This window comes from Pleurodeles waltl, chromosome 2_2, assembly GCF_031143425.1.
Source record: "Pleurodeles waltl isolate 20211129_DDA chromosome 2_2, aPleWal1.hap1.20221129, whole genome shotgun sequence".
Taxonomy (NCBI): Eukaryota; Metazoa; Chordata; class Amphibia; order Caudata; family Salamandridae; genus Pleurodeles; species Pleurodeles waltl.
Window position 1 is genome coordinate 1165990760 of NC_090439.1, and position 27736 is coordinate 1166018495.

The window sequence follows — 27736 nt, forward strand, 5'->3', positions numbered from 1 at the left end:
TCATCGTACGCACCCCCTCAGCCTGGGATGACTCCTGGTGGCCCACCGCGCTGGGACCCCCGCCAACACCAGCCAACCACGCACGCAACCTGGGTTTCGTCCTCGACTCCGCTCTCACCATGTCCAAGTCCATGTCCAAGCAGTTTCCTCCTCCTGCTACAACACCCTCCGCATGCTCCGTAGAATCTACAAATGGATCCTGACGGAAACCAGAAAAACGGTGACCCAGGCCCTCGTCAGCAGTAGACTAGACTATGGCAACGCACTCTACACAGGCATTCCAGCAAAAGACATCCGACGCCTCTAACGCATCCAAAACGCCTCCGCCCGACTGGTCCTCGACGTACCCCGCCGCTGCCACATCTCCCACCACCTGAAAGACCTCCACTGGCTCCCCGTAGACAAGAGGATCACCTTCAAGCTCCTCACCCACGCTACCTGAACAACAGACTCAACTTCTACGCCCCCTCCCGCCAACTCCGCTCCACCAACCTCGCCATTGTTCCCAGCATCCAGCACAAGACCTCCGGTGGCAGATCCTTCTCCTACCTTGCCGCCAAGACCTGGAACACTCTCCCGACCTCCCTGCGGCAGACCCAGGAACTGCTCGCCTTCAGGAGACTTCTTAAGACCTGGCTCTTCGACCAATAGCAGCACCCCCTCCCTCCCTTCAGCGCCTTGAAACCCTAACGGGTACGTAGTGCGTTTTACAAATATTGTGATTGATTGATTGATTGATTGTTCTCCACAAGTCGAGCCGGGGGCGTCGGGTGCAGAGTGTCAAGTCTCACGCTTCCGGCGGGAAACGCAAGTTGTTTTAAAGTTGCTCCTTTGTTACAAAGTTGCAGTCTTGGGTGAACAGAGCCGCTGTCCTCAGGAGTTCTTGGTCCTTCTAGATGCAGGGCAGTCCTCTGAGGATTCAGAGGTCGTTGGTCCCTGGGGAGAGCGTCGCTGGAGCAGTGTCTTTAGAAGTGGGGAGACAGGCCGGTAGGGCTGGGGCCAAAGCAGTTGGTGTCTCCGTCTTCTCTGCAGGGTTTTTCAGCTTAGCAGTCCTCTTCTTCTTAGGTTGCAGGAATCTGAGTTCCTAGGTTCTGGGGAGCCCTTATATACTAAATTTAAGGGCGTGTTTAGGTCTGGGGGGTTAGTAGCCAATGGCTACTAGCCCTGAGGGTGGGTACACCCTCTTTGTGCCCCCTCCCAAGGGGAGGGGGGCACATTCCTATCCCTATTGGGGGAATCCTCCATCTGCAAGATGGAGGATTTCTAAAAGTCAGAGTCACCTCAGCTCAGGACAGCTTAGGGGCTGTCCTGACTGGCCAGTGACTCCTCCTTGTTTTTCTCATTATCTCCTCCGGCCTTGCCGCCAAAAGTGGGGCCGTGGCCGGAGGGGGCGGGCAACTCCACTAGCTGGAGTGCCCTGGGGTGCTGTAACAAAGGGGGAGAGCCTTTGAGGCTCACCGCCAGGTGTTACAGTTCCTGCAGGGGGAGGTGATTAGCATCTACACCCAGTACAGGCTTTGTTACTAGCCACAGAGTGACAAAGGCACTCTCCCATGTGGCCAGCAACATGTCTGGTGTGTGGCAGGCTGCTAGAACTAGTCAGCCTACACAGATAGTCGGTTAAGGTTTCAGGGGGCACCTCTAAGGTGCCCTCTGGGGTGTATGTTACAATAAAATGTACACTGGCATCAGTGTGCATTTATTGTGCTGAGAAGTTTGATACCAAACTTCACAGTTTTCAGTGTAGCCATTATGGTGCTGTGGAGTTCGTGCATGACAGACTCCCAGACCATATACTCTTATGGCTACCCTGCACTTACAATGTCTAAGGAGTTGATTAGACACTGTGGGGGCACAGTGCTCATGCACTGGTGCCCTCACCTGTGGTATAGTGCACCCTGCCTTAGGGCTGTAAGGCCTGCTAGAGGGGTGACTTATCTATACTGCATAGGCAGTGTGAGGTTGGCATGGCACCCTGAGGGGAGTGCCATGTCGACTTACTTGTTTTGTCCTCACCAGCACACACAAGCTGGCAACCAGTGTGTCTGTGCTGAGTGAGTGGTGCCCGGGGTGGCATAAGACATGCTGCATCCCTTAGAGACCTTCCCTGGCATCAGGGTCCTTGGTACTAGAGGTACCAGTTACAAGGGACTTATCTAGATGCCAGGGTGTGCCAATTGTGGAAACAAAAGTACAGGTTAGGGAAAGAACACTGGTGCTGGGGCCTGGTTAGCAGGCCTCAGCACACTTTCAAATCAAAACTTAGCATCAGCAAAGGCAAAAAGTCAGGGGGTAACCATGCCAAGGAGGCATTTCCTTACATCCAGTATAGAGCAAACTCCTTCTATACTGACTGTCCGACACGGTATAAAGAATATGATAGGATGGGTTATGTGACTCCATTCAGAATATCAGACTCTTCTCTATCATGTGACCTCTTTAGGAATATCACAGACCGGTCTGTGTCATGTGATCCCATTCAGAATATCAGACTATGCTCTCCTGTCACCTGCTACAGAATATCAGACTTTGCAGTCTCGGGTGACCCTATTCAGAATTGTAAATTCTCCGCTGTACCGTTTCACCCCTTTCAGAATATCAAATATTACAGACTGTGCTATCCTGTGACCTTGTTCAAAATATCAGACTCTGTACCATGTTGTGTCGCCAGATTCAAAGTGTCACAGATGGTGCTGTGCCCTGAGCCAGTATTCAGAATATCACAGATTGTGCCCTGTCACACGGCCCTTTTTGAATTATTGCAGGCTGGGCTGCATTATTTAACCTATTGTCTTGCATCATGTGATCCCACTCAGCATATCACAGACTGTCATGTGATCCCATTCAGAAACTCACAAGCTGTACTTCATCACATGACCCCCTTCAGAATATCACACTGTGCTCTGTCGCGTGACCTCATTCAGAATGTGTTTATAGATTAATTTTTATTGTTACAAATTTCATACGGATTTCAAAGAATAACCATTCTTAAAACAATGTAAAATATAAATATATTTCAGTTCTATTCCTAAACTTAATTATCATAATATTGACACATTTGTACATTCCTAATTATCAATGGAACTTTAACGAATAGAGTGAGCACTGGTTACGTTCATTTACTGGATGAGACTGAATATAACTACTACAGTGTATGTAGTTTTAGTCAATCCCGCTAGCACGTCCCACCTTCCCTTATTTACATTTAACGACAAACCGTGAGTGTGCAGATTAAGAAAGAAGTTTCTCGTAGAACGGTCACATTGTGAATTATGGTTGTGTAATTTGGTGCAGCAGTATCAACAACAGTTTGAGGCTTTTTCACCAGCTTCAGTGCTGTTTATTAAAACTGCTGCAATTAAGCTCCATTTGTCGTGGTCTTAAAGATTTCCTAACCTGAATGAAAAATGTCCTAACTGTCATAATGGAAAGATTTCTTTCCATTAAGGACACGGAGGCGAGGAGTATGCTTTTCTTCCTTCGCTGTAATCAATAGCAGCCATATTCAAACTTTATGATAAACTACAAATCCCAAGAACCTTTGGGAATGGAACAGACAAAACATCAATCAAATTAGTCCATGACCAATCAGGCCCCAGCAGAGACCGATAAAGTCCATTGTCCATGTTGTGCCAGCCTCTTTCTTCACTCAAGATCAGCCACCGCACATCCATCATGAGTCCTGTTACCCAGTCTAAGTCTCTAGGAGGAAAGAGAAGCATCAATACTCCATCACCAGTTCTGAAGCTGGGGGAAACTGATTGGAAAATCCCAGGAACGTTTCAGAAGAGCTGTAAACCAGACTTGAGATCTCCAAAAAGGTGTGATCAACACTACTTCTGAATGTTGCCTCCTGATTTGCCCTGGGTGGTCATTGCAGATGGAGGGAATGCCTAACCTTTTGCCTTACTCCAGTCCTGAAGGAAGGCTTCTGTTGCTGCCACCAACTGGTCCGGTCTCTAACTGAAGAAGCGGGGTAGTTGGTGGTCCAGCCAGCACACTAAAGGTCTTCAGAGAAAGGTACCTGGCATACCTGAAGTTTGGCAAAGTTTCCACAGGCTAGAATCCCAAAGATGAAGGGAGAGCCTGATCGCTTCGCTTGCCCAGTGAGATATTCTGCATTGACAGAGATTTGATGGTCCAGGCAGTGCTGCCAATAATTGGAGCCTTGGAGCGAGTGCCCCCAGATGGTTGATATATTGGACCGCTGACACATTTTTCATCTTGAGGAGAACACACAACTGAATCTTGTTCTTCGTCCAACATCGTACCGTGAAAGAGCCAGTTAGAAGCTTCATTCAATTTCTGTTCTTGAGGAGACCCCTGTAGAAAACTCTCTGCATCTGGTGCCCCAACCTAAGCTGCTGGCATCCAATTATATAATGAGGTCTGGGGCTGAACCGAAAATCACTCTCCCATTCCATGCTTCTATGTTGTACAACCACCAGCCGATTTCTTTCAGCGCCCCATCTAAGAGAGATACCAGTTGGGAGTAAGTTAGTCCTTTCTTCAAATGAGAAGTCTTTAACCTCTGTAAGGTTCAGTTATGGACGGGCTCAGGAAGGATGGCCTAGATGGACGACGACAGACAGCCCACCAGGCGAGTGATCTACCCTCAGCGAGGTGTGAGGTTTGGCTATTGTCTTTCTCAACTTGTGTCGAATCTTCGCCACCTTCTGGGATGGAAGGCTATGGACAGTCGTAGTAGAGTCTATGATGAAGCCCAGGAAAGTTGCTCTCTGGCAAGGAACCGTTTATTACAAAGCCTACCCCCTCCAGAAGGTTAATGACTGAAGTTGGAGAGAGAGATGGCGTGGACATTGACCCATTATCGGCATGTCATCGAGGTAGATGATTGGGCGTATCCCCTGCGCCCTTAGATGTTCCACGACCGGTTTGAGAACCTTCGTGAAGCACTAGGGACATAGGAGACAAAGTGGAAAATGTTAACGTTTGTTGGCACCAAACATACTGGGGGAACCTTCAATGCCGGGAAAAAATTGGAATCGATGGGTACGTGTTTTTGAGGTCCAAGCAGACCAACCAGTCTGAGGGACGTAACACGTCTTTGAGGAAGTGGATCCCCACCACCTTGAAATCGTGGTAGACAACCCATTCAACCCATTCATTGAATTCCCAGTAGTTGATGACTGAGTGTTGTCCTTCATTGCTTTTGTCCACCAGAAAGATGTTGCCGATGAACCCATGGCGATGTGGGACCATCCGGCGAATAGCCCCTCTGTCCAGTAGGAAGAGACGTCCTCGTCCATGAGGGCTGCCTCTCGGGAGAAAAACTGAAGGGGTCAAGGCCATGGTTCCTGTTGAGGGACACCATAAATTTATGTTTGGAAATCGTGGGCCATTTGTAAAACCCAAGCATCTGCTGTAAAGGATCTCCAGGCATGGAGGAAACCCCCCGTCTGACCCCTCTTTTATAAGAGAGGAAGGATGAGCACTCAGCGGAACTGGAGGAAGCGGAGCTCCCTCTGAATCCTCTGCCCAGGATGTGTTGCCCTCTGGTGGGGTGGAAGTTGGTGAATCTGGTCTTGTCCTGAAAGGAACCTCGTCTGGAGTCTTGCCCGCTGGAAGGGTATTGGGAAAGTGCATGGCTAACCAAGCGGCCTCTGCTATGACCGGCCCTTTGGAAAACCCGAGAGTTGAAGACTTTTTTTATGGAGGACCTGGCCTAGTGTAGGGAGATGAAGGTGTTCACAAACTTACCCAACTCTTTGATAAAGGGTCCCCTTGGGCGATAAGCCCCACCTCCGAGGTCGCATTGCTCCGGTGCTTTGGGTAACCTTAATCAACAAGGAGTGGCAGCACTGTGTGGACGGCGTGCAATTGGCGTTACCTAAGAAGATGATAGCGTGCTGTGCCCACCCTAAAAGGGCCTCTGGTGAAATAAGGGCACTTGGGGCCTTGGAGTCTTCAGTCTATGAAGGATCTTGGTAAGGAGGCAATAGTATTCAAAAGCTTATACTGACAAGCCCTCCAGGAATGGATATGGTCTTTTTCGGGTCTTTTATTAATTTTGCCAGGGAAGTGGCCATTCTGGAGTCAATGTCAGGAGTCAGGGCGACTTTACCCTACAAGCCAGGGCAGTGACATTCAGCTGGAAAGCAACTGCAGGTTTCTTTCACCGCGGGCTTCCTAAGGTGACCCACCACATAGCTGGCTAGGTTTTCTGCCGGAGCAAGGGTAGAGGATGAATCGGGGTCAGGAAATGTCCAAGCCCTGGCCTCTGGGTTTGCAGAGTAAGGGATGGATGGATGCCAAGGTCTGGAGGACACTTCCTCATCATCTGAGTCCACAGGGGACTCATCATCTTGAGGGTCTTGGGAAATAGGGCATGGGAATTCCAGGGCTGGTTCAGTAGGACCCGGGATTGGGGTGTGGGTAGATAGCCAAGAAAGCTTACTTAAGGCGAGCAGAAACATCATAGTCATCGCCATCCTTGCGAGGAAGCTTGGCAGGCACATGGTCTGGATTTGGGGCAGAATGGAAGGTGCCTAAGATCCCAGAGGGTGCAGTGGGCTCCTTCATGGGATTAGAGATATGGGTGCAGACACGCGCAATTTGATCCACCAGATACTGTTCCAAGGAGCCCATGGCCCCAGCAACCGCCTGGTAAATTAAGGCATCTACCGCCTGTAGGAGGCTGGACTGGCTTGTAGTGAGTACCAAGGGGTACTTGCACCTTGCACCAGGCCCAGTTATCCCTTATTAGTGTATAGGGTGTCTAGCAGCATAGGCTGATAGATAATGGTAGCTTAGCAGAGCAGCTTAGGCTGAACTAGGAGACGAGTGAAGCTCCTACAGTACCACTAGTGTCACTTGCACAATATCATAAGAAAACACAATACACAGTTATACTAAAAATAAGGGTACTTTATTTTTATGACAATATGCCAAAGTATCTCAGAGTGTACCCTCACTGAGAGGATAGGAAATATACACAAGATATATATACACAATACCAGAAATATGCAGTATAGTCTTAGAAAACAGTGCAAACAATGTATAGTTACAATAGGATGCAATGGGGACACATGGGGATAGGGGCAACACAAACCATATACTCCAAAAGTGGAATGCGAACCACGAATGGACCCCAAACCTATGTGACCTTGTAGAGGGTCGCTGGAACTATTAGAAAATAGTGAGAGTTAGAAAAATAACCCTCCCCAAGACCCTGAAAAGTGAGTGCAAAGTGCACTAAAGTTCCCCTAAGGACAAAGAAGTCGTGTTAGAGGAATAATGCAGGAAAGACACAAACCAACAATGCAACAACGATGGATTTCCAATCTTGGGTACCTGTGGAACAAGGGGACCAAGTCCAAAAGTCACAAGCAAGTCGGAGATGGGCAGATGCCCAGGAAATGCCAGCTGTGGGTGCAAAGAAGCTTCTACTGGACAGAAGAAGCTGAGGTTTCTGCAGGAACGAAAAGGGCTAGAGACTTCCCCTTCGGTGGACAGATCCCCCTCGCCGTGGAGAGTCGTGTAGAAGTGTTTTCCCGCCAGAAGAACGCCAACAAGCCTTGCTAGCTGCAAATCGTGCGGTTAGCGTTTTTGGACACTGCTGTGGCCCAGGAAGGACCAGGATGTCGCAAATTGCGCCAGGAGGTAGAGGGGACGTCGAGCAAGACAAGCAGCCCTCTCAGCAGCAGGTAGCACCCGGAGAAGTGCCAGAAACAGGCACTACGAGGATGTGTGAAACGGTGCTCACCCGAAGTTACACAAAGGAGTCCCACGTCGCCGGAGACCAACTTAGAAAGTCGTGCAATGCAGGTTAGAGTGCCGTGGACACAGGCTTGGCTGTGCACAAAGGATTTCCGCCGGAAGTGCACAGGGGCCGGAGTAGCTGCAAAAGTCGCGGTTCCCAGCAATGCAGTCTAGCGAGGTGAGGCAAGGACTTACCTCCACCAAACTTGGACTGAAGAGTCACTGGACTGTGGGAGTCACTTGGAAAGAGTTGCTGGATTCGAGGGACCTCGCTCGTCATGCTGAGAGGAGACCCAAGGGACCGGTAATGCAGCTTTTTGGTGCCTGGGGCTGCAGGGGGAAGATTCCGTCGACCCACGGGAGATTTCTTCGGAGCTTCTAGTGCAGAGAGGAGGCAGACTACCCCCACAGCATGCACCACCAGGAAAACAGTCGAGAAGGCGGCAGGATCAGCGTTACAGAGTTGCAGTAGTCGTCTTTGCTACTATGTTGCAGGTTTGCAGGCTTCCAGCGCGGTCAGCAGTCGATTCCTTGGCAGAAGGTGAAGAGAGAGATGCAGAGGAACTCGGCTGAGCTCTTGCATTCGTTATCTAAAGTTTCCCCAGAGACAGAGACCCTAAATAGCCAGAAAAGAGGGTTTGGCTACCTAGGAGAGAGGATAGGCTAGCAACACCTGAAGGAGCCTATCAGAAGGAGTCTCTGACGTCACCTGGTGGCACTGGCCACTCAGAGCAGTCCAGTGTGCCAGCAGCACCTCTGTTTCCAAGATGGCAGAGGTCTGGAGCACACTGGAGGAGCTCTGGACACCTCCCAGGGGAGGTGCAGGTCAGGGGAGTGGTCACTCCCCTTTCCTTTGTCCAGTTTCGCGCCAGAGCAGGGCTAAGGGGTCCCCTGAACCGGTGTAGACTGGCTTATGCAGAATTGGGCACATCTGTGCCCAAGAAAGCATTTCCAGAGGCTGGGGGAGGCTACTCCTCCCCTGCCTTCACACCATTTTCCAAAGGGAGAGGGTGTAACACCCTCTCTCAGAGGAAGTTCTTTGTTCTGCCATCCTGGGCCAGGCCTGGCTGGACCCCAGGAGGGCAGATGCCTGTCTGAGGGGTTGGCAGCAGCAGCAGCTGCAGTGAAACCCCAGGAAGGGCAGTTTGGCAGTACCAGGGTCTGTGCTACAGACCCCTGGGATCATGGGATTGTGCCAACTATGCCAGGATGGTATAGAGGGGGCAATTCCATGATCATAGACATGTTAAATGGCCATATTCGGAGTTACCATTGTGAAGCTACATATAGGTAGTGACCTATATGTAGTGCACGCGTGTAATGGTGTCCCCGCACTCACAAAGTCCGGGGAATTGGCCCTGAACAATGTGGGGGCACCTTGGCTAGAGCCAGGGTGCCCTCACACTAAGTAACTTTGCACCTAACCTTTACCAGGTAAAGGTTAGACATATAGGTGACTTATAAGTTACTTAAGTGCAGTGTAAAATGGCTGTGAAATAACGTGGATGTTATTTCACTCAGGCTGCAGTGGCAGGCCTGTGTAAGAATTGTCAGAGCTCCCTATGGGTGGCAAAAGAAATGCTGCAGCCCATAGGGATCTCCTGGAACCCCAATACCCTGGGTACCTCAGTACCATATACTAGGGAATTATAAGGGTGTTCCAGTAAGCCAATGTAAATTGGTAAAATTGGTCACTAGCCTGTCAGTGACAATTTGTACAGAGAGAGCATAACCACTGAGGTTCTGATTAGCAGAGCCTCAGTGAGACAGTTAGGCACCACACAGGGAACACATACATATAGGCCACAACCTTATGAGCACTGGGGTCCTGACTAGCAGGGTCCCAGTGACACATAACAAACATACTGAAAACATAGGGTTTTCACTATGAGCACTGGGCCCTGGCTAGCAGGATCCCAGTGAGACAGTGAAAACACCCTGACATACACTCACAAACAGGCCAAAAGTGGGGGTAACAAGGCTAGAAAGAGGCTACTTTCTCACACAACTCCCCCCCCCCCCCCCAAACGAAGGACAATAAGGCTAACCTTGGCCAGTTGAGACTTTATTGTCTAAGTGGTGATAAGTAGAGAGTAGCTCTGCAATAGACTGGTTACTCCCTTTATCATCCACTATATGGTTACTTCCCTGTGGGGATGTAAACCACCCTGTTTGAAGTTTTTTAGCTAAGCAACAATGTGAAGATGTATTTTCAGAGTTTCTATCAGTAAGTTTTAGCTTAGAGCAGTGGGAATTGTCCACTGAACCTATTTGTAGTGATGGAAATGCCAGACAGGGATGCTGTCTCAGAAAAGCCATAGCTGGCCAAAAACTTTGTCCATATGGCTGGAAGAGAGAACAGGGATGCTGTTTCTCTTGGGTTGGAGCAGGGCAGGGATGCTGTCCTATGAGCTCCACACTAGGGCAGGGATGCTGTCCTAAGTTTTGTGAGGCAGTGCAGAGTTTCTGCACTAAAGTTTCTCTGGGAGGGTTGGAGGGATGCTCCATGTTAACTAAAATGGTGCTCTTTTTGTCACCAATGTTAGTTATCCCACAGAGAGGTACTTCCACCTCAGGGAGTACAGCTTTGCCAGCTGATGATTCCCTTGGAACAGGTGCCACCCCAGGAGAGGTTTCTCCCACCACAGGAATGGTATCCTGAATGGTAGGGTGGGTAGGGGATACTGTGATACCCTTTTTACCTGTTGATGGAGAGGGATCCTGATTTTTCAGGCCTTCTCTCCTTTGCTTTTTCATTTCAGTAGAAATGAGAGGGAACAATTCCTCAGGGATGCCCAGCATGGCTGCATGGGCATAAAACTCTACATCAGCCCAACCTGAGGCCTCTAGGTCATTACCTAAGAGACAGTCTACAGGTAAGCTAGGTGATACCACCACCTGCTTAGGGCCAGTAACTCCACCCCAACTAAACTGAATTATAGCTAAGGGAAGAAACTTAGTGGAGTTATGGACATCAATAATCTTATACTGTTGTCCAATGATGTGTTGATCAGGGTGCACTAGGTTTTCAGTCACCAAAGTGATACTGGCACCTGTGTCCCTGTAGGCCAAGGCCTCAACACCATTTATTGAAACTGTCTGCCTGTACTTATCCATTGTAAGGGGACAAGCAGCCAGTGTGGCAAGGCCAATGCCACTAGGTGTGACAGAAACTGTCTTGGGACTGACTACCCCAGTTTCTACTATGGACCCATAAGTGAACCCAACTACAACCTTTGCTTGACTGTTGCCAGCAGTCCCACCACTAGTACCACTACTGCTAGGGGCACTAGAGCTTGATGTATTAGTGGTGGTAGGCTCAGGGGGTTTACCTGGACAGGACTTATCCCCTGGCCTATGGCCTCTGTTTTTACACACAAAGCACCAAGGTTTTTTAATGTGTGCAGGTTGAGAAGAAGAGGAAGAATTAGTTTTATCCCCACCCTCTGAAGAGTGTTTAAGATTTGAAGTGGGATCTTTGGTTTTACCCTTATCCCCATGCTTATCTTGAGATTTTTCACCATCTTTTTTCTTATTGCCATCTTTGTCACCCCCTGTATGAACTTTTCTGTTCACCCTTGTTCTGACCCATTTGACTGCCTTCTTTCCCAATTCTTGGGGAGAGGTCAGATCAGAGTCTACCAGGTACTGGTGCAACAAATCAGACACACACTTATTAAGAATATGCTCTCTCAGGATCAAGTTATACAGGCTGTCATAATCAGTAACTTTACTGCCATGTAACCACCCCTCCAAGGCCTTCACTGAATGGTCAATGAAATCAACCCAGTCTTGTGAAGACTCCTTTTTGGTGTCTCTGAACTTTATCCTGTATTGTTCAGTGGTTAAGCCATAACCATCCAGGAGTGCATTCTTAAGAACTGTAAAATTATTGGCATCACTTTCTTTCACAGTAAGGAGCCTATCCCTACCCTTTCCACTAAATGATAGCCATAGGATAGCAGCCCACTGCCTTTGAGGGACATCCTGTACAACACAGGCCCTCTCAAGTGCAGCAAACCACTTGTTAATGACATCCCCCTCCTTATATGGGGGAACTATCTTGTGCAGATTCCTGGAATCATGCTCTTTTACAGGATGACTATTGGGAATACTGCTGCTGCCACCATGGGTTTCAAAACCCAACTTCTGTCTTTCCTTCTCTAATTCTAAAGACTGTCTATCCAAATCCAGCTATTGCTTCTTGAGCTTCAGTCTGGTTTGTTCCACTCTCAATCTATTGAGCTCCCTTTCTAACAATCTGTCATCAGGGTGGGTGGTAGGGACATGCCTTGAAACAGAATTATGGTGAGAATGGACAGAAGGAGACCTATCCCTTACAGAGGGCACCCTAACAGCTTGGCTGATAGTGTAATGTGAGAGTACATCATCTGTATGATGTGACTCCACCTCAGTACCAACTATGCTAGACTGTCTTGTAATGGGAAGGCTAAGAAGTTTCTTTCCTGAACCTTTTCCTGGGGGAGTCCCTGGATCAGATTGGGAACCATTAGCTACTTTTTCAACAGATGGGGCACTTTTAGCCTTATCTTGTTCTCTAAGCATGTTAAGTAACAGTTCCAAGGAAGGATTCTTCCCTACACTCAAACCTCTCTCTATGCAGAGACTCCTTGCTCCTTTCCAGCTAAGGTGATCATATGCAAGTTTGGACAGATCAACATTTTGGCTTGTGCCAGACATTTTTAGAGAGAGTTAAAGTGATAGAAAAAGAAAAAAAAGTTTTCAGAACTTTTTAGAAAGACAGAAAAAAAACTTTTAAAACTTTTTAGAACTTTTTAGAAAGTTTAGAAGTACTTTTCAGCACTTTAGAAAAGAGTGAAAAGAGGAAATGCAAAACTTTTTGGTTATGTGTATATACACTGAACTTGTTTTGTATATTTTTCTCTTATGAAAAGTACAATGACAAGAGTGGTAAGTAGTCTCAAAGCACTTATCCCACTGCTGCACAACCAATGTAGGAAGCTGGACTGGCTTGTAGTGAGTACCAAGGGGTACTTGCACCTTGCACCAGGCCCAGTTATCCCTTATTAGAGTATAGGGTGTCTAGCAGCATAGGCTGATAGATAATGGTAGCTTAGCAGAGAAGCTTAGGCTGAACTAGGAGACGAGTGAAGCTCCTACAGTACCACTTAGTGTCATATGCACAATATCATAAGAAAACACAATACACAGTTATACTAAAATAAGGGTACTTTATTTTTATGACAATATGCCAAAGTATCTCAGAGTGTACCCTCAGTGAGAGGATAGGAAATATACACAAGATATATATACACAATACCAGAAATATGCAGTATAGTCTTAGAAAACAGTGCAAACAATGTATAGTTACAATAGGATGCAATGGGGACACATAGGGATAGGGGCAACACAAACCATATACTCCAAAAGTGGAATGCGAACCACGAATGGACCCCAAACCTATGTGACCTTGTAGAGGGTCGCTGGAACTATTAGAAAATAGTGAGAGTTAGAAAAATAACCCTCCCCAAGACCCTGAAAAGTGAGTGCAAAGTGCACTAAAGTTCCCCTAAGGACAAAGAAGTCGTGTTAGAGGAATAATGCAGGAAAGACACAAACCAACAATGCAACAACGATGGATTTCCAATCTTGGGTACCTGTGGAACAAGGGGACCAAGTCCAAAAGTCACAAGCAAGTCGGAGATGAGCAGATGCCCAGGAAATGCCAGCTGTGGGTGCAAAGAAGCTTCTACTGGACAGAAGAAGCTGAGGTTTCTGCAGGAACGAAAAGGGCTAGAGACTTCCCCTTTGGTGGACGGATCCCTCTCGCCGTGGAGAGTCGTGCAGAAGTGTTTTCCCGCCGAAAGAACGCCAACAAGCCTTGCTAGCTGCAAATCGTGCAGTTAGCTGTGAGAAGGTAGCCTCTTTCTAGCCTTGTTACCCCCACGTTTGGCCTGTTTGTGAGTGTATGTCAGGGTGTTTGTCACTGTTTTCACTGTCTCACTGGGATCCTGATGGCCAGGCCTCAGTGCTCATAGTGAGAACACCATGTTTTCAGTATGGTTGTTATGTGTCACTGGGATCCTGCTAGTCAGGACCCCAGTGCTCATAGGTTTGTGGCCTATATGTATGTGTCACTGGGACCCTGTCACACAGGGCCTCAGTGCTCATAGGTGTGCATGTATATGTTCCCTGTGTGGTGCCTAACTGTCTCACTGAGGCTCTGCTAACCAGAACCTCAGTGGTTATGCTCTCTCATTACTTTCAAATTGTCACTAACAGGCTAGTGACCATTTTTACCAATTTACATTGGCTTACTGGAACACCCTTATAATTCCCTAGTATATGGTACTGAGGTACCCAGGGTATTGGGGTTCCAGGAGATCCCTATGGGCTGCAGCATTTCTTTTGCCACCCATAGGGAGCTCTGACAATTCTTACACAGGCCTGCCACTGCAGCCTGAGTGAAATAACGTCCACGTTATTTCACAGCCATTTTACACTGCACTTAAGTAACTTATAAGTCACCTATATGTCTAACCTTTACCTGGTAAAGGTTGGGTGCAAAGTTACTTAGTGTGAGGGCACCCTGGCACTAGCCAAGGTGCCCCCACATTGTTCAGAGCCAATTCCCTGAACTTTGTGAGTGCGGGGACACCATTACACGCGTGCACTACATATAGGTCACTACCTATATGTAGCTTCACCATGGTAACTCCGAATATGGCCATGTAACATGTCTATGATCATGGAATTGCCCCCTCTATACCATCCTGGCATAGTTGGCACAATCCCATGATCCCAGTGGTCTGTAGCACAGACCCTGGTACTGCCGAAACTGCCCTTCCTGGGGTTTCACTGCAGCTGCTGCTGCTGCCAACCCCTCAGACAGGCAGCTGCCCTCCTGGGGTCCAGCCAGGCCTGGCCCAGGATGGCAGAACAAAGAACTTCCTCTGAGAGAGGGTGTGACACCCTCTCCCTTTGGAAAATGGTGTGAAGGCAGGGGAGGAGTAGCCTCCCCCAGCCTCTGGAAATGCTTTGTTGGGCACAGATGTGCCCAATTCTGCATAAGACAGTCTACACCGGTTCAGGGACCCCTTAGCCCCTGCTCTGGCGCGAAACTGGACAAAGGAAAGGGGAGTGACCACTCCCCTCACCTGCACCTCCCCTGGGAGGTGTCCAGAGCTCCTCCAGTGTGCTCCAGACCTCTGCCATCTTGGAAACAGAGGTGCTGCTGGCACACTGGACTGCTCTGAGTGGCCAGTGCCACCAGGTGACGTCAGAGACTCCTTGTGATAGGCTCCTTCAGGTGTTAGTAGCCTTTCCTCTCTCCTAGGTAGCCAAACCCTCTTTTCTGGTATTTAGGGTCTCTGTCTCTGGGGAAACTTTAGATAACGAATGCATGAGCTCAGCCGAGTTCCTCTGCATCTCCCTCTTCACCTTCTGATAAGGAATCGACCGCTGACCGCGCTGGAAGCCTGCAAACCTGCAACATAGTAGCAAAGACGACTACTGCAACTCTGTAACGCTGATCCTGCCGCCTTCTCGACTGTTTTCCTGCTTGTGCATGCTGTGGGGGTAGTCTGCCTCCTCTCTGCACCAGAAGCTCCGAAGAAATCTCCCGTGGGTCGACGGAATCTTCCCCCTGCAAACCGCAGGCACCAAAAAGCTGCATTACCGGTCCCTTGGGTCTCCTCTCAGCACGACGAGCGAGGTCCCTCGAATCCAGCGACACCGTCCAAGTGACCCCCACAGTCCAGTGACTCTTCAGCCCAAGTTTGGTGGAGGTAAGTCCTTGCCTCACCTCGCTGGGCTGCATTGCTGGGAACCGCGACTTTGCAAGCTACTCCGGCCCCTGTGCACTTCCGGCGGAAATCCTTCGTGCACAGCCAAGCCTGGGTCCACGGCACTCTAACCTGCATTGCACGACTTTCTAAGTTGGTCTCCGGCGACGTGGGACTCCTTTGTGCAACTTCGGCGAGCACCGTTTCACGCATCCTCGTAGTGCCTGTTTCTGGCACTTCTCCGGGTGCTACCTGCTTCAGTGAGGGCTCTTTGTCTTGCTCGACGTCCCCTCTCTCTGCAGGTCCAATTTGCGACCTCCTGGTCCCTCCTGGGCCCCAGCAATGTCCAAAAACGCCAAACGCACGATTTGCGTGTAGCAAGGCTTGTTGGCGTCCATCCGGCGGGAAAACACTTCTGCACGACTCTCCAAGGCGTGGGGGATCCATCCTCCAAAGGGGAAGTCTCTAGCCCTTGTCGTTCCTGCAGTATTCACAGTTCTTCAGCCTAGTAAGAGCTTCTTTGCACCAACCGCTGGCATTTCTTGGGCATCTGCCCATCTCCGAGCTGCTTGTGACTTTTGGACTTGGTCCCCTTGTTCCACAGGTACCCTCAGTCAGGAATCCATCGTTGTTGCATTGCTGATTTGTGTTTTCCTTGCATTTTCCCTCTAACACGACTATTTTGTCCTTAGGGGAACTTTGGTGCACTTTGCACTCACTTTTCAGGGTCTTGGGAAGGGTTATTTTGCTAACTCTCACTATTTTCTAATAGTCCCAGCGACCCTCTACAAGGTCACATAGGTTTGGGGTCCATTCGTGGTTCACATTCCACTTTTGGAGTATATGGTTTGTGTTGCCCCTATCCCTATGTTTCCCCATTGCATCCTATTGTAACTATACATTGTTTGCACTGTTTTCTAAGACTATATTGCATATTTTTGCTATTGTGTATATATATCTTGTGTATATTTCCTATCCTCTCACTGAGGGTACACTCTAAGATACTTTGGCATATTGTCATAAAAATAAAGTACCTTTATTTTTAGTATAACTGTGTATTGTGTTTTCTTATGATATTGTGCATATGACACTAAGTGGTACTGTAGTAGCTTCACACGTCTCCTAGTTCAGCCTAAGCTGCTCTGCTAAGCTACCATTATCTATCAGCCTAAGCTGCTAGACACCCTATACACTAATAAGGGATAACTGGGCCTGGTGCAAGGTGCAAGTACCCCGTGGTACTCACTACAAGCCAGTCCAGCCTCCTACATTAGCGTTTTTGGACGCTGCTGTGGCCCAGGAAGGACCAGGATGTCGCAAATTGCGCCAGGAGGTAGAGGGGACGTCGAGCAAGACAAGGAGCCCTCTCAGCAGCAGGTAGCACCCGGAGAAGTGCCAGAAACAGGCACTACGAAGATGCGTGAAACGGTGCTCACCCGAAGTTACACAAAGGAGTCCCACGTCGCCGGAGACCCACTTAGAAAGTCGTGCAAAGCAGGATAGAGTGCCGTGGACCCAGGCTTGGCTGTGCACAAAGGATTTCCGCCGGAAGTGCACAGGGGCCGGAGTAGCTGCAAAAGTCGCGGTTCCCAGCAATGCAGTCTAGCGAGGTGAGGCAAGGACTTACCTCCACCAAACTTGGACTGAAGAGTCACTGGACTGTGGGAGTCACTTGGACAGAGTTGCTGGATTCAAGGGACCTCGCTCGTCGTGCTGAGAGGAGACCCAAGGGACCGGTAATGCAGCTTTTTGGTGCCTGCGGTTGCAGGGGGAAGATTCCGTCGACCCACGGGAGATTTCTTCGGAGCTTCTAGTGCAGAGAGGAGGCAGACTACCCCCACAGCATGCACCACCAGGAAAACAGTCGAGAAGGCGGCAGGATCAGCGTTACAGAGTTGCAGTAGTCGTCTTTGCTACTATGTTGCAGGTTTGCAGGCTTCCAGCGCGGTCAGCAGTCGATTCCTTGGCAGAAGGTGAAGAGAGAGATGCAGAGGAACTCGGCTGAGCTCTTGCATTCGTTATCTAAAGTTTCCCCAGAGACAAAGACCCTAAATAGCCAGAAAAGAGGGTTTGGCTACCTAGGAGAGAGGATAGGCTAGCAACACCTGAAGGAGCCTATCAGAAGGAGTCTCTGACGTCACCTGGTGGCACTGGCCACTCAGAGCAGTCCAGTGTGCCAGCAGCACCTCTGTTTCCAAGATGGCAGAGGTCTGGAGCACACTGGAGGAGCTCTGGACACCTCCCAGGGGAGGTGCAGGTCAGGGGAGTGGTCACTCCCCTTTCCTTTGTCCAGTTTCGCGCCAAAGCAGGGCTAAGGGGTCCCCTGAACCGGTGTAGACTGGCTTATGCAGAATTGGGCACATCTGTGCCCAAGAAAGCATTTCCAGAGGCTGGGGGAGGCTACTCCTCCCCTGCCTTCACACCATTTTCCAAAGGGAGAGGGTGTAACACCCTCTCTCAGAGGAAGTTCTTTGTTCTGCCATCCTGGGCCAGGCCTGGCTGGACCCCAGGAGGGCAGATGCCTGTCTGAGGGGTTGGCAGCAGCAGCAGCTGCAGTGAAACCCCAGGAAGGGCAGTTTGGCAGTACCAGGGTCTGTGCTACAGACCCCTGGGATCATGGGATTGTGCCAACTATGCCAGGATGGTATAGAGGGGGCAATTCCATGATCATAGACATGTTACATGGCCATATTCGGAGTTACCATTGTGAAGCTACATATAGGTAGTGACCTATATGTAGTGCACGCGTGTAATGGTGTCCCCTCACTCACAAAGTCGGGGGAATTGGCCCTGAACAATGTGGGGGCACCTTGGCTAGTGCCAGGGTGCCCTCACACTAAGTAACTTTGCACCTAACCTTTACCAGGTAAAGGTTACACATATAGGTGACTTATAAGTTACTTAAGTGCAATGAAAAATTGCTGTGAAATAACGTGGACGTTATTTCACTCCGGCTGCAGTGGCAGGCCTGTGTAAGAATTGTCAGAGCTCCCTATGGGTGGCAAAAGAAATGCTGCAGCCCATAGGGATCTCCTGGAACCCCAATACCCTGGGTACCTCAGTACCATATACTAGGGAATTATAAGGGTGTTCCAGTAAGCCAATGTAAATTGGTAAAATTGGTCACTAGCCTGTCAGTGACAATTTGTACAGAGAGAGCATAACCACTGAGGTTCTGATTAGCAGAGCCTCAGTGAGACAGTTAGGCACCTCACAGGGAACACATACATATAGGCCACAACCTTATGAGCACTGGGGTCCTGACTAGCAGGGTCTCAGTGACGCATAACAAACATACTGAAAACATAGGGTTTTCACTATGAGCACTGGGCCCTGGCTAGCAGGATCCCAGTGATACAGTGAAAACACCCTGACATACACTCACAAACAGGCCAAAAGTGGGGGTAACAAGGCTAGAAAGAGGCTACTTTCTCACACCGCCTCATAAAATTCATCGTCCTAGGGAAGGAACTCTAAGGGGTCCCCTTTCGACTGCTGATCCCTGGAAACCTCCATGTGTGCTAAAATTAGGTGCAAGTGAGGAATGAGGCAGCGCTGCACTAGTTTACAAGTGAACACCAGAATGTACAGTGAAAGCACTGCAAAGTGCCAATTGGTCCAAAGTGGACTGTTTGGGTCTCTGCTGGGCTCTGATTGGACTAATGCCTATGTTTGATTGGATGTTTTGTCTTCCATTCCCAAAGGTTCTTGGGATTTGTAGTTTATCATAAAGTTTGAATATGGCTGCTATTGATTACAGCGAAGGAAGAAAAGCATAATCTTCCCCTCTGGTCATGACATAGAATTACTTCCGTCCATTCATTTCATAATTTGTTCTTCAAATTGAAACAATTCAGAAGGACGTCCAGTTTTATTCATAGAACATAATCTGATGACTGAGACTGTTCCAGTTCAAGTGTGATCAGTTCTCAGAGAGCATTTGCAGCCGCCTGTTTTAAACTAAAACACCACGGTATGAAGACACAAGGACTTTTTCCTGAGTACTGGTTATACCCAGTTCTAGTGCTGCAGCTTGTATAAGTAGACATTTTCTAACAGAAACAAGAGACCTAAGGATCTTATCCCATGGTTTATCCAAAATCCTTGTTTATTTACATTTAATCCCATAGAAGTGTGTTAGAAGTATTTTTGGTGTGGTATACACTAGTTGTTTCTCAAGTGATGCAGGAGTTATAACAGGTCTGGCTTCTGATCTCAGGAACTCTAGACTATAATACATGATGTTTTCAGAATATATCAGATTGCACTGTCATCTGCCCTCATTCAGAATTCCAAAGTTCTGCTGTCTTGTGGGACCATTTGGGATATCAGAAGCTGTGCTGTGTCATGTGGCCCCATTCAGAACTTAGGGCCATATGTACAAACATGTTTTCCGATTGACACAGAATGGGAAAAACCCTTTGCTACATCTGGCCCTTACTCTCATGTGTGTAACTTGAATTTCACAACTTATATTGTACCTAAACGTCTGCCAGAATTTAAAATCTGTTGTGGAAACTGATGTCCTTCTGCTTGTTCTTCTGTTTTGCAGGATGTAAGAAGCGCCCTGGACAGGTAAGGTTGATTTATTGTTCTCCTCTCAGTGTGTAAGGAGCAGATCTGGCTGCAGTGTGGAAATGTCAGTACTGAGCTCACACAAATCCACTCTGCTGCCCGAGCAGTACTACCTCATACAATTATTATATGTAGACCACCTCGTAGCTACTCTCCTGTCTCCCAAACAGTGTTGCGGCCCCTCTGCTTATCCTGGAACTCAGAGTCTTATGAAAATACCCCCCGAGCCCAGGGAAACACGCTCATGTCCACAAAAATCACTTTTGTCCACAGAAACTACCTCGCGTTTTCCACAATCACAGCATACTCAAAACCTCCTTCAACCTCCACATGATCGGAATGTCTCTGCACCCATGAAAGCCACTTTACTGGCCACGTTTGGGCTGACCCCTGAAAAATACCGTGAGACGTTTAGGGACAGCACCAAACTTTCCACACTGACTTGGGTAGACTGTTTTGATTTCTCCAATAAGGCACTGAGTGGTTGGGTATGGGGCAACAAAGTAAATGATGACAAAGGATTATATGATTTGATTCTGAGAGAGCATATGCTCAGTATTTGTTCTACAGAGTTGCGCCGGTACCTGGTTGACAATAAGCTGACTGATCCTAGAAAGCTTGCTGATACTAACCGGTATTCTAGCTGATTGACCCAGACCAAAATGGATTTGTGAGGCACCCCCAACGTGGGGACACACGAAACGCATTCTTGACTTAATAAATAAGGCAGATCGGGTTCGTAGGGACATTCTGCTTTTAACCCTGGACGTGGAGAAGTCCTTCATCAGAGAGCATTGGCCTTACCTGACCACAACATTAACCCACTTTGGTTTCGGCCCTCCGTTTCTCACATGGATCCATAGCACCTATAGCAAACCGTGGGCGATGGTGTGGGTGAACTGACATTCCTCCCAATCATTTCCCATACGCAGAGGCACCAGACAGGGTTGCCCTTTGTCACCCCTGCTATTGGAGCGGTTTGCACAGAGTGTACGATCTAATCCAAATATAACGGGTGTGACATCTGAAGGCGACGTGCACACCTTGGCTTTATACGTGGATAATGTTTTAGTCTCCTTAAATAATAATCCCAAGAGGGTCTTTCCGGCTCTTCTGCAGGAGATAGAGGAGTTCGGGAAGACCTCCGGCTTCCGCGTACATTTTCAGAAATCCCAAGCGCTTCATATTTCGGTCCCTCTTGTTGACCATCAGTATCTGGAAAGGCAGTTTCCATTATGTTGGCATAGACAGAGTATCCCTTATCTAGGGCTCAAGTTTGCTCCGATCATCTCCGACACTACCCCCATTAACTACCGCTTATTGGTACAGCGAGTACAATGCAGCCTGGCCAAATGGCAATCACCCCTGATTTCATGGCTGGGCCTCGTTGCTCCCCTTAAAATGACAATCCTTCTGCAAATCTTATACCTTTTTCTAACCATACCGGTCGAGCCTCTCCAGGGAACGCTTTAATCTTTACAGAAAGATTTTTACCATTTCATTTGAGCGGGAAGGCGGCCTCCCTATGCTATCAATCGCCAGCACAAGGCAGTCTGGGAGTGCCTAACCTACTGCACTATCTTCAAGCCACCCAACTCTACTATTTAGTAGGGTGGTCAAGAGACGAGTCCGAAAAGAGGTGGCTGTTTATGTATAGGGCACTTTCAGGCACATCCCTGTGGAAGATCCCCTTCCAATCGCACCCACAACATCCCTGGGGTTTATATTCTTCTCCAATCACACACTCACTTAGGAGAACGTGGGACCGGGTGGCAACAAGGAAAATCTTTTCTACATTTCCCTCGTCCTTGACGCCAATTGCTAGCAATCCGTCCTTTACCCCTGGTATGAACAGCCTGGCCTACAGCAAGTGGTTGCAACCGGAGTGTCGCACTGTGGCCATCTAATTGATGTTGAGGGCATGATACCTTTTGACACTCTGAAATTCGAACATGCACTCCCCGAGGCAGAGCGGATGCGCTACTTACAAATTCGTCATTGGGCCATTCATCCAGGGATATGAGACCAGGCACAGAGATCCCTTACTGATGTTGAGAAATGGCTGTTGAAGAAGACCTCAGATAAAAGATTAATCACTGACCTGTATAATTTCCTACAAAAGGCCTCCGATGCACAGGACAACGACAATGTAAGGCCGAAATCGATAGATCTTTCACACATAGGGAATGGGAGGACATATACTACAGGGCACGTCACACAGCTAAACATTTGGGAGGCGTAGAATCTGCGCCCACAGGGGGTGTCTTATAGGGTTGGCATTGGGTTCGGCCACTCAAAACATACTCACTCACTGGGGTACTGATACTCTTCCCATGCACCTGGGATGGATATACCGCCTGCGGAACATCTTAGGCATGGAGAATAGTTCTCTGAAATTGACGAGCCAAGCAGACTCTTTCCAAGAGTTATGGGGCCCATTTCTGAGGCTCCTTTCCATGGAGTTTAGGGAGTTGACATTCCCAAGATATCTCCGGCTCCTGAGGCTTCACGACACACCAGCCATGACACAGTTAACAGGGCCATGTAGGAGTTTAACCTTTAGTGTTTCCTCTCATTGTTGCTGTATTAATGTTTAAATGTGCTCCCGGGAGGAGGGGGGAAAGGGGGATGCTTTGTTTACCTTTCATCCCATTCTATGTTATTACGTTTAATGCAGTTATATAATTATTATCACTATGCAGCCCCCTTCCGGGCAGGTCATACAGTGCAATCGCTGTAAAATGTTATATACCAATAAAAATGATTTGAACCTAAAATGCAGAATTTAAATGAGTCCAATATTTAGCTGTTTAGAGATTTCAATGTAGAAAAAGGGAAAAAGGAGGGACCGGGAGGTTATGTGGTCCAGTGTACAATCTCCCAACTATAGTACGATAAATAAAGGTACGCTGTTCCAAAACTGTACTGGCTTCATAGGGGACCTGAAATTCCAGGGTACAGGGATCCAGAGATTCCAAGGTACAGGGATCCAGAGATTCCAAGTTACAGGGATCCCGAGATTCCAGGGTACATGGATCCAGAAATTCCAAGGTACCGGGATACAGATATTTCAAGGTACAGGGATCCAGAGGTTCCAGTGTACAGGGATCCAGAGATTCCAAGATGCAGAAATGCAGAGATTCCAAGGACCATGACTCTAAAGATTCCACAGTGTAGGATTTCAAAGATCCCAAGGTGGAGGAGCTCAGTGATTCGGCGATGCAGGAGATGTAGTAATTCCAGGTTGAAAGCTTTCACAGACAGGGTGCAGGATGCAGGATCTCACAGACAGTCATACTCAGCACTACTGAGATTTTACAGGAGGAGAGGAAGAAAGCAAGAGAGAGAGTGCGACTGACAGACGCAGGAAATCACTAGAGTGAGTAGAACATCAAGAGGCATATGTAGAGAGTGAGAGAGGGAATTAAAGAGATAGTGTGTGATTATTCACATCTGATTTTGAGATCTGAAGAACTGTCAGCGAGACAAACAAACCAAGAGAGTTAATATGAAAGAGAAAGAAAAACGTGTGTTTTTGGGGGGGTGACAAGTATTTTTCAGTTACAGAGAAGCAAAGAGGGGCTGAGAGATGCTGAGACAGAGGGAGTGTGAGGGTAGGAACAGCAATTGTGCACAATTATGTTTGTGCTGTTAGAGTCGCAAAGAGAGGGAAAGAGGGAGTGTAGGAAGTTGGCTCTGTATGTACTATTTCAAAGTAAGAATAGCATGCACAGAGTCCAAGGGTTCCCCTTAGAGGTAAGATAGTGGCAAAAAGAGAATTCTAATGCTCTATTTTGTGGTAGTGTGGTCGAGCAGTAGGCTTATCAAAGGAGTAGTGTTAAGCATTTGTTGTACATACACAAACAATAAATGGGGAACACACACTCAAAGACAATTCCAGGCCAATAGGTTTTTGTATAGAAAAATATATTTTCTTAGTTTATTTTAAGAACCACAGGTTCAAGATTTACATGTAATACTTCAAATGGAAGGTATTGCAGGTATGTACTTTAGGAACTTTGAATTAGCAAAATAGCATATACAGTTTTCACATAAATCACATATAGCTATTTTAAAACGAGACAGTGCAATTTTCAACAGTTCCTGGGGGGAGTAAGAGTTTGTTAGTTTTTGCAGGTAAGTAAACCACCTACGGGATTCAAGTTTGGGTCCAAGGTAGCCCACCGTTGGGGGTTCAGAGCAACCCCAAAGTTACCACACCAGCAGCTCAGGGCCGGTCAGGTGCAGAGGTCAAAGTGGTGCCCAAAACGCATAGGCTTCAATGGAGAAGGGGGTGCCCCGGTTCCAGTCTGCCAGCAGGTAAGTACCCACGTCTTCGGAGGGCAGACCAGGGGGGTTTTGTAGGGCACCGGGGGGGACACAAGTCCACACAGAAAGTACACCCTCAGCGGCACGGGGCGGCCAGGTGCAGTGTGTAAACAAGCGTCGGGTTTTGAATAGAGACCAAGGGGTCTCTTCAGCGATGCAGGCAGGCAAGGGGGGGCTCCTCGGGGTAGCCACCACCTGGGCAAGGGAGAGGGCCACCTGGGGGTCGCTCCTGCACTGGAGGTCGGATCCTTCAGGCCCTGGGGGCTGCGGGTGCAGAGTCTTTACCAGGCATCGGATCTTGAAGAAGGCAGTCGCGGTCAGAGGGAGCCTCGGGATTCCCTCTGCAGGCGTCACAGTGGGCGCTCAGGGGGGGCAACTCTGGCTACTCACGGTCTCGCAGTCGCCGGGGAGTCCTCCCTGAAGTGATTGTTCTCCACAAGTCGAGCCGGGGGCGTCCGGTGCAGAGTGTCAAGTCTCACGCTTCCGGCGGGAAACGCAAGTTGTTTTAAAGTTGCTTCTTTGTTTCAAAGTTGCAGTCTTTGGTGAACAGAGCCGCTGTCCTCGGGAGTTCTTGGTCCTTCTAGATGCAGGGCAGTCCTCTGAGGCTTCAGAGGTCGCTGGTCCCTGGGGAGAGCGTCGCTGGAGCAGTGTCTTTAGAAGTGGGGAGACAGGCGGGTAGAGCTGGGGCCAAAGCAGTTGGTGTCTCCGTCTTCTCTGCGGGGTTTTTCAGTTTAGCAGTCCTCTTCTTCTTAGGTTGCAGGAATCTGAGTTCCTAGGTTCTGGGGAGCCCTTAAATACTAACTTTAAGGGCGTGTTTAGGTCTGGGGGGTTAGTAGCCACTGGCTACTAGCCCTGAGGGTGGGTACACCCTCTTTGTGCCTCCTCCCTGAGGGGAGGGGGCTCATCCCTAATCCTATTGGGGGAATCCTCCATCTACAAGATGGAGGATTTCTAAAAGTTAGTCACCTCAACTCAGGACACCTTAGGGGCTGTCCTGACTGGCCAGTGACCCCTCCTTGTTTTTCTCATTATCTCCTCCGGCCTTGCTGCCAAAAGTGGGGCCGTGGCCGGAGGGGGCGTGCAACTCCACTAGCTGGAGTGCCCTGTGGTGCTGTAACAAAGGGGGTGAGCCTTTGTGGCTCACCGCCACGTGTTACAGTCCTGCAGGGGGAGGTGTGAGCACCTCCACCCAGTACAGGCTTTGTTACTAGCCACAGAGTGACAAAGGCACTCTCCCCATGTGGCCAGCAACATGTCTGGTGTGTGGCAGGCTGCTAAAACTAGTCAGCCTACACGGATAGTCGGTTAAGGTTTCAGGGGGCACCTTTAAGGTGCCCTCTGGGGTGTATGTTACAATAAAATGTACACTGGCATCAGTGTGCCTTTATTGTGCTGAGAAGTTTGATACCAAACTTCACAGTTTTCAGTGTAGCCATTATGGTGCTGTGGAGTTCGTGCATGACAGACTCCCAGACCATATATTCTTATGGCTACCCTGCACTTACAATGCATAAGGTTTTGCTTAGACACTGTAGGGGCACAGTGCTCATGCACTTGTGCCCTCACCTATGGTATAGTGCACCCTGCCTTAGGGCTGTAAGGCCTGCTAGAGGGGTGACTTATCTATACCTGTAGGCAGTGTGAGGTTGGCATGGCACCCTGAGGGGAGTGCCATGTCGACTTAGTCTTTTTATGCCCACTAGCACACACAAGCTGGCGAGCAGTGTGTCTGTGCTGAGTGAGGGGTCCCCAGGGTGGCATAAGATATGCTGCAGCCCTTAGAGACCTTCCCTGGCATCAGGGCCCTTGGTACCAGGGGTACCAGTTACAAGGGACTTACCTGGAGGCCAGGGTGTGCCAATTGTGGAAACAAAAGTACCGGTTAAGAAAAGAACACTGGTGCTGGGGCCTGATTAGCAGGCCTCAGCACACTTTCAAATCAAAACTTAGCATCAGCAAAGGCAAAAAGTCAGGGGGTAACCATGCCAAGGAGGCATTTCCTTACAGATACCTTTGCGATATCTGGAGCTTTCTGAAAGAGAGGACCAGAGAGAGCGAGGAACACTAAGTGATGTGAGAGAAGAAGAAAGACTTATACAGGTAATCAGATAAATAGACAGAAAGGGAGGAGTGGTCATGTGTGTTAGTTGCTGAGTTTTTCACTGTTTCCCCTGAGATCCTGAAGCTTCTATTATCATGTGCTAATCCCTGCAAGGTTCTGAGCAGAGGGGTGTGCATAGTAGAAGGGATAATGTGTGACACTTGTCGATGCCCCCCAGAGTTGTTGGGGTGTGTGTGTGTGTGTGTGTGTAGTGAGACACACCCACTGCTGTCCTGCAGGTGCTCCTGTAAATTGCAGTATTCTATTTCCAATTACAGGGTGTTTGTGCTGTTCCTTTCCAGATCCTGTAGCCTCCGAGTCTTCTGTAACACTAAAATGATTTGTGTGTCCTTCAGGTGTAAGAAGGTGAAGTTTCAGGGTCCGGAGAGTGAGATGAAGAAAACAAGGGAAGAAGAGGTTATGATAACTCTGAAACCTGAAGAGGAGATGAAGAAATATAAAGGTAAATAGAGTTGTGCTGAATGTAATTATATGTTGGTGTCCACACTGAGACTTTCGGCCTCCACCAGCGACAGCTAAAAACTTTTACTGTGGAAAGACCTGGTCGACAATTTGTCCAGTGCAGGTTACACACTGACCCCCTCAGCTGTGCTAACTCCTGAGCCGTGCTGGAGGTCCCTCAGCAGTACAGGGAGTTCGTCCTTAACATTGTCCATGATATCCCCTTGGCTGGACATCTGGGGGTGACTGAGACCTGAGAGAGGCTGGTCAACCACTTCTACTGGTCCCAGATGTCAGAGAAAGTCAAGGAGGTTTGTCACTCCTGTGTGATCTGCCAAGCCAGCGGCAAGGGAGGAGGGGCAAACCCAAGGCTCCCCTGATATCACTACCAGCGGTGGGGCAGCTTTAGAGAGGGTGGTGCATTGCTTGAGACCATTTGTAAAAGTGCAATCAGCTGCTTCACAAGGAAGTGCCCGCACTCATGAGGGAACCAACCGAGAGTCAGTATCCAGAATGAAGTAAGGGGGGCCACAAAAGTGGAGGCTAACCAAGATTAAAGTTCTGCATGAGCAGAAAAGTCTTGAGCTGTGTTCAGAAGATAAGAGGATTTGGTTGGGAATAGATGATGCTGCAGTTGTATAATTTACTACAGTATACTGTCTAGTGCAGCACTATGGACAGTGTAGTATAGTGTTCTGTGTAATGCAGTGTGCTCTCCTGTGCAACTGCTGTTTGGTGCAGCGTTTTGTGAAATAGTTCACTGTCTATTCTGTTGTGCTGT

At 48.6% G+C, this 27736-nt stretch overlaps 1 protein-coding gene across 2 annotated transcripts in view; it reads left to right on the plus strand.

The window, feature by feature from the left end:
- LOC138283022 (E3 ubiquitin-protein ligase TRIM39-like) overlaps nucleotides 1–27736 on the plus strand; it is a 133276-nt gene that overhangs the window by 98911 nt on the left and 6629 nt on the right. For both annotated transcript variants that reach the window (XM_069221137.1, XM_069221136.1), the window contains 2 exons: nucleotides 20041–20063; nucleotides 26850–26956. In XM_069221137.1, the coding sequence (XP_069077238.1) occupies nucleotides 20041–20063; nucleotides 26850–26956 (130 nt within the window). The remainder of the gene's footprint in view (nucleotides 1–20040; nucleotides 20064–26849; nucleotides 26957–27736) is intronic.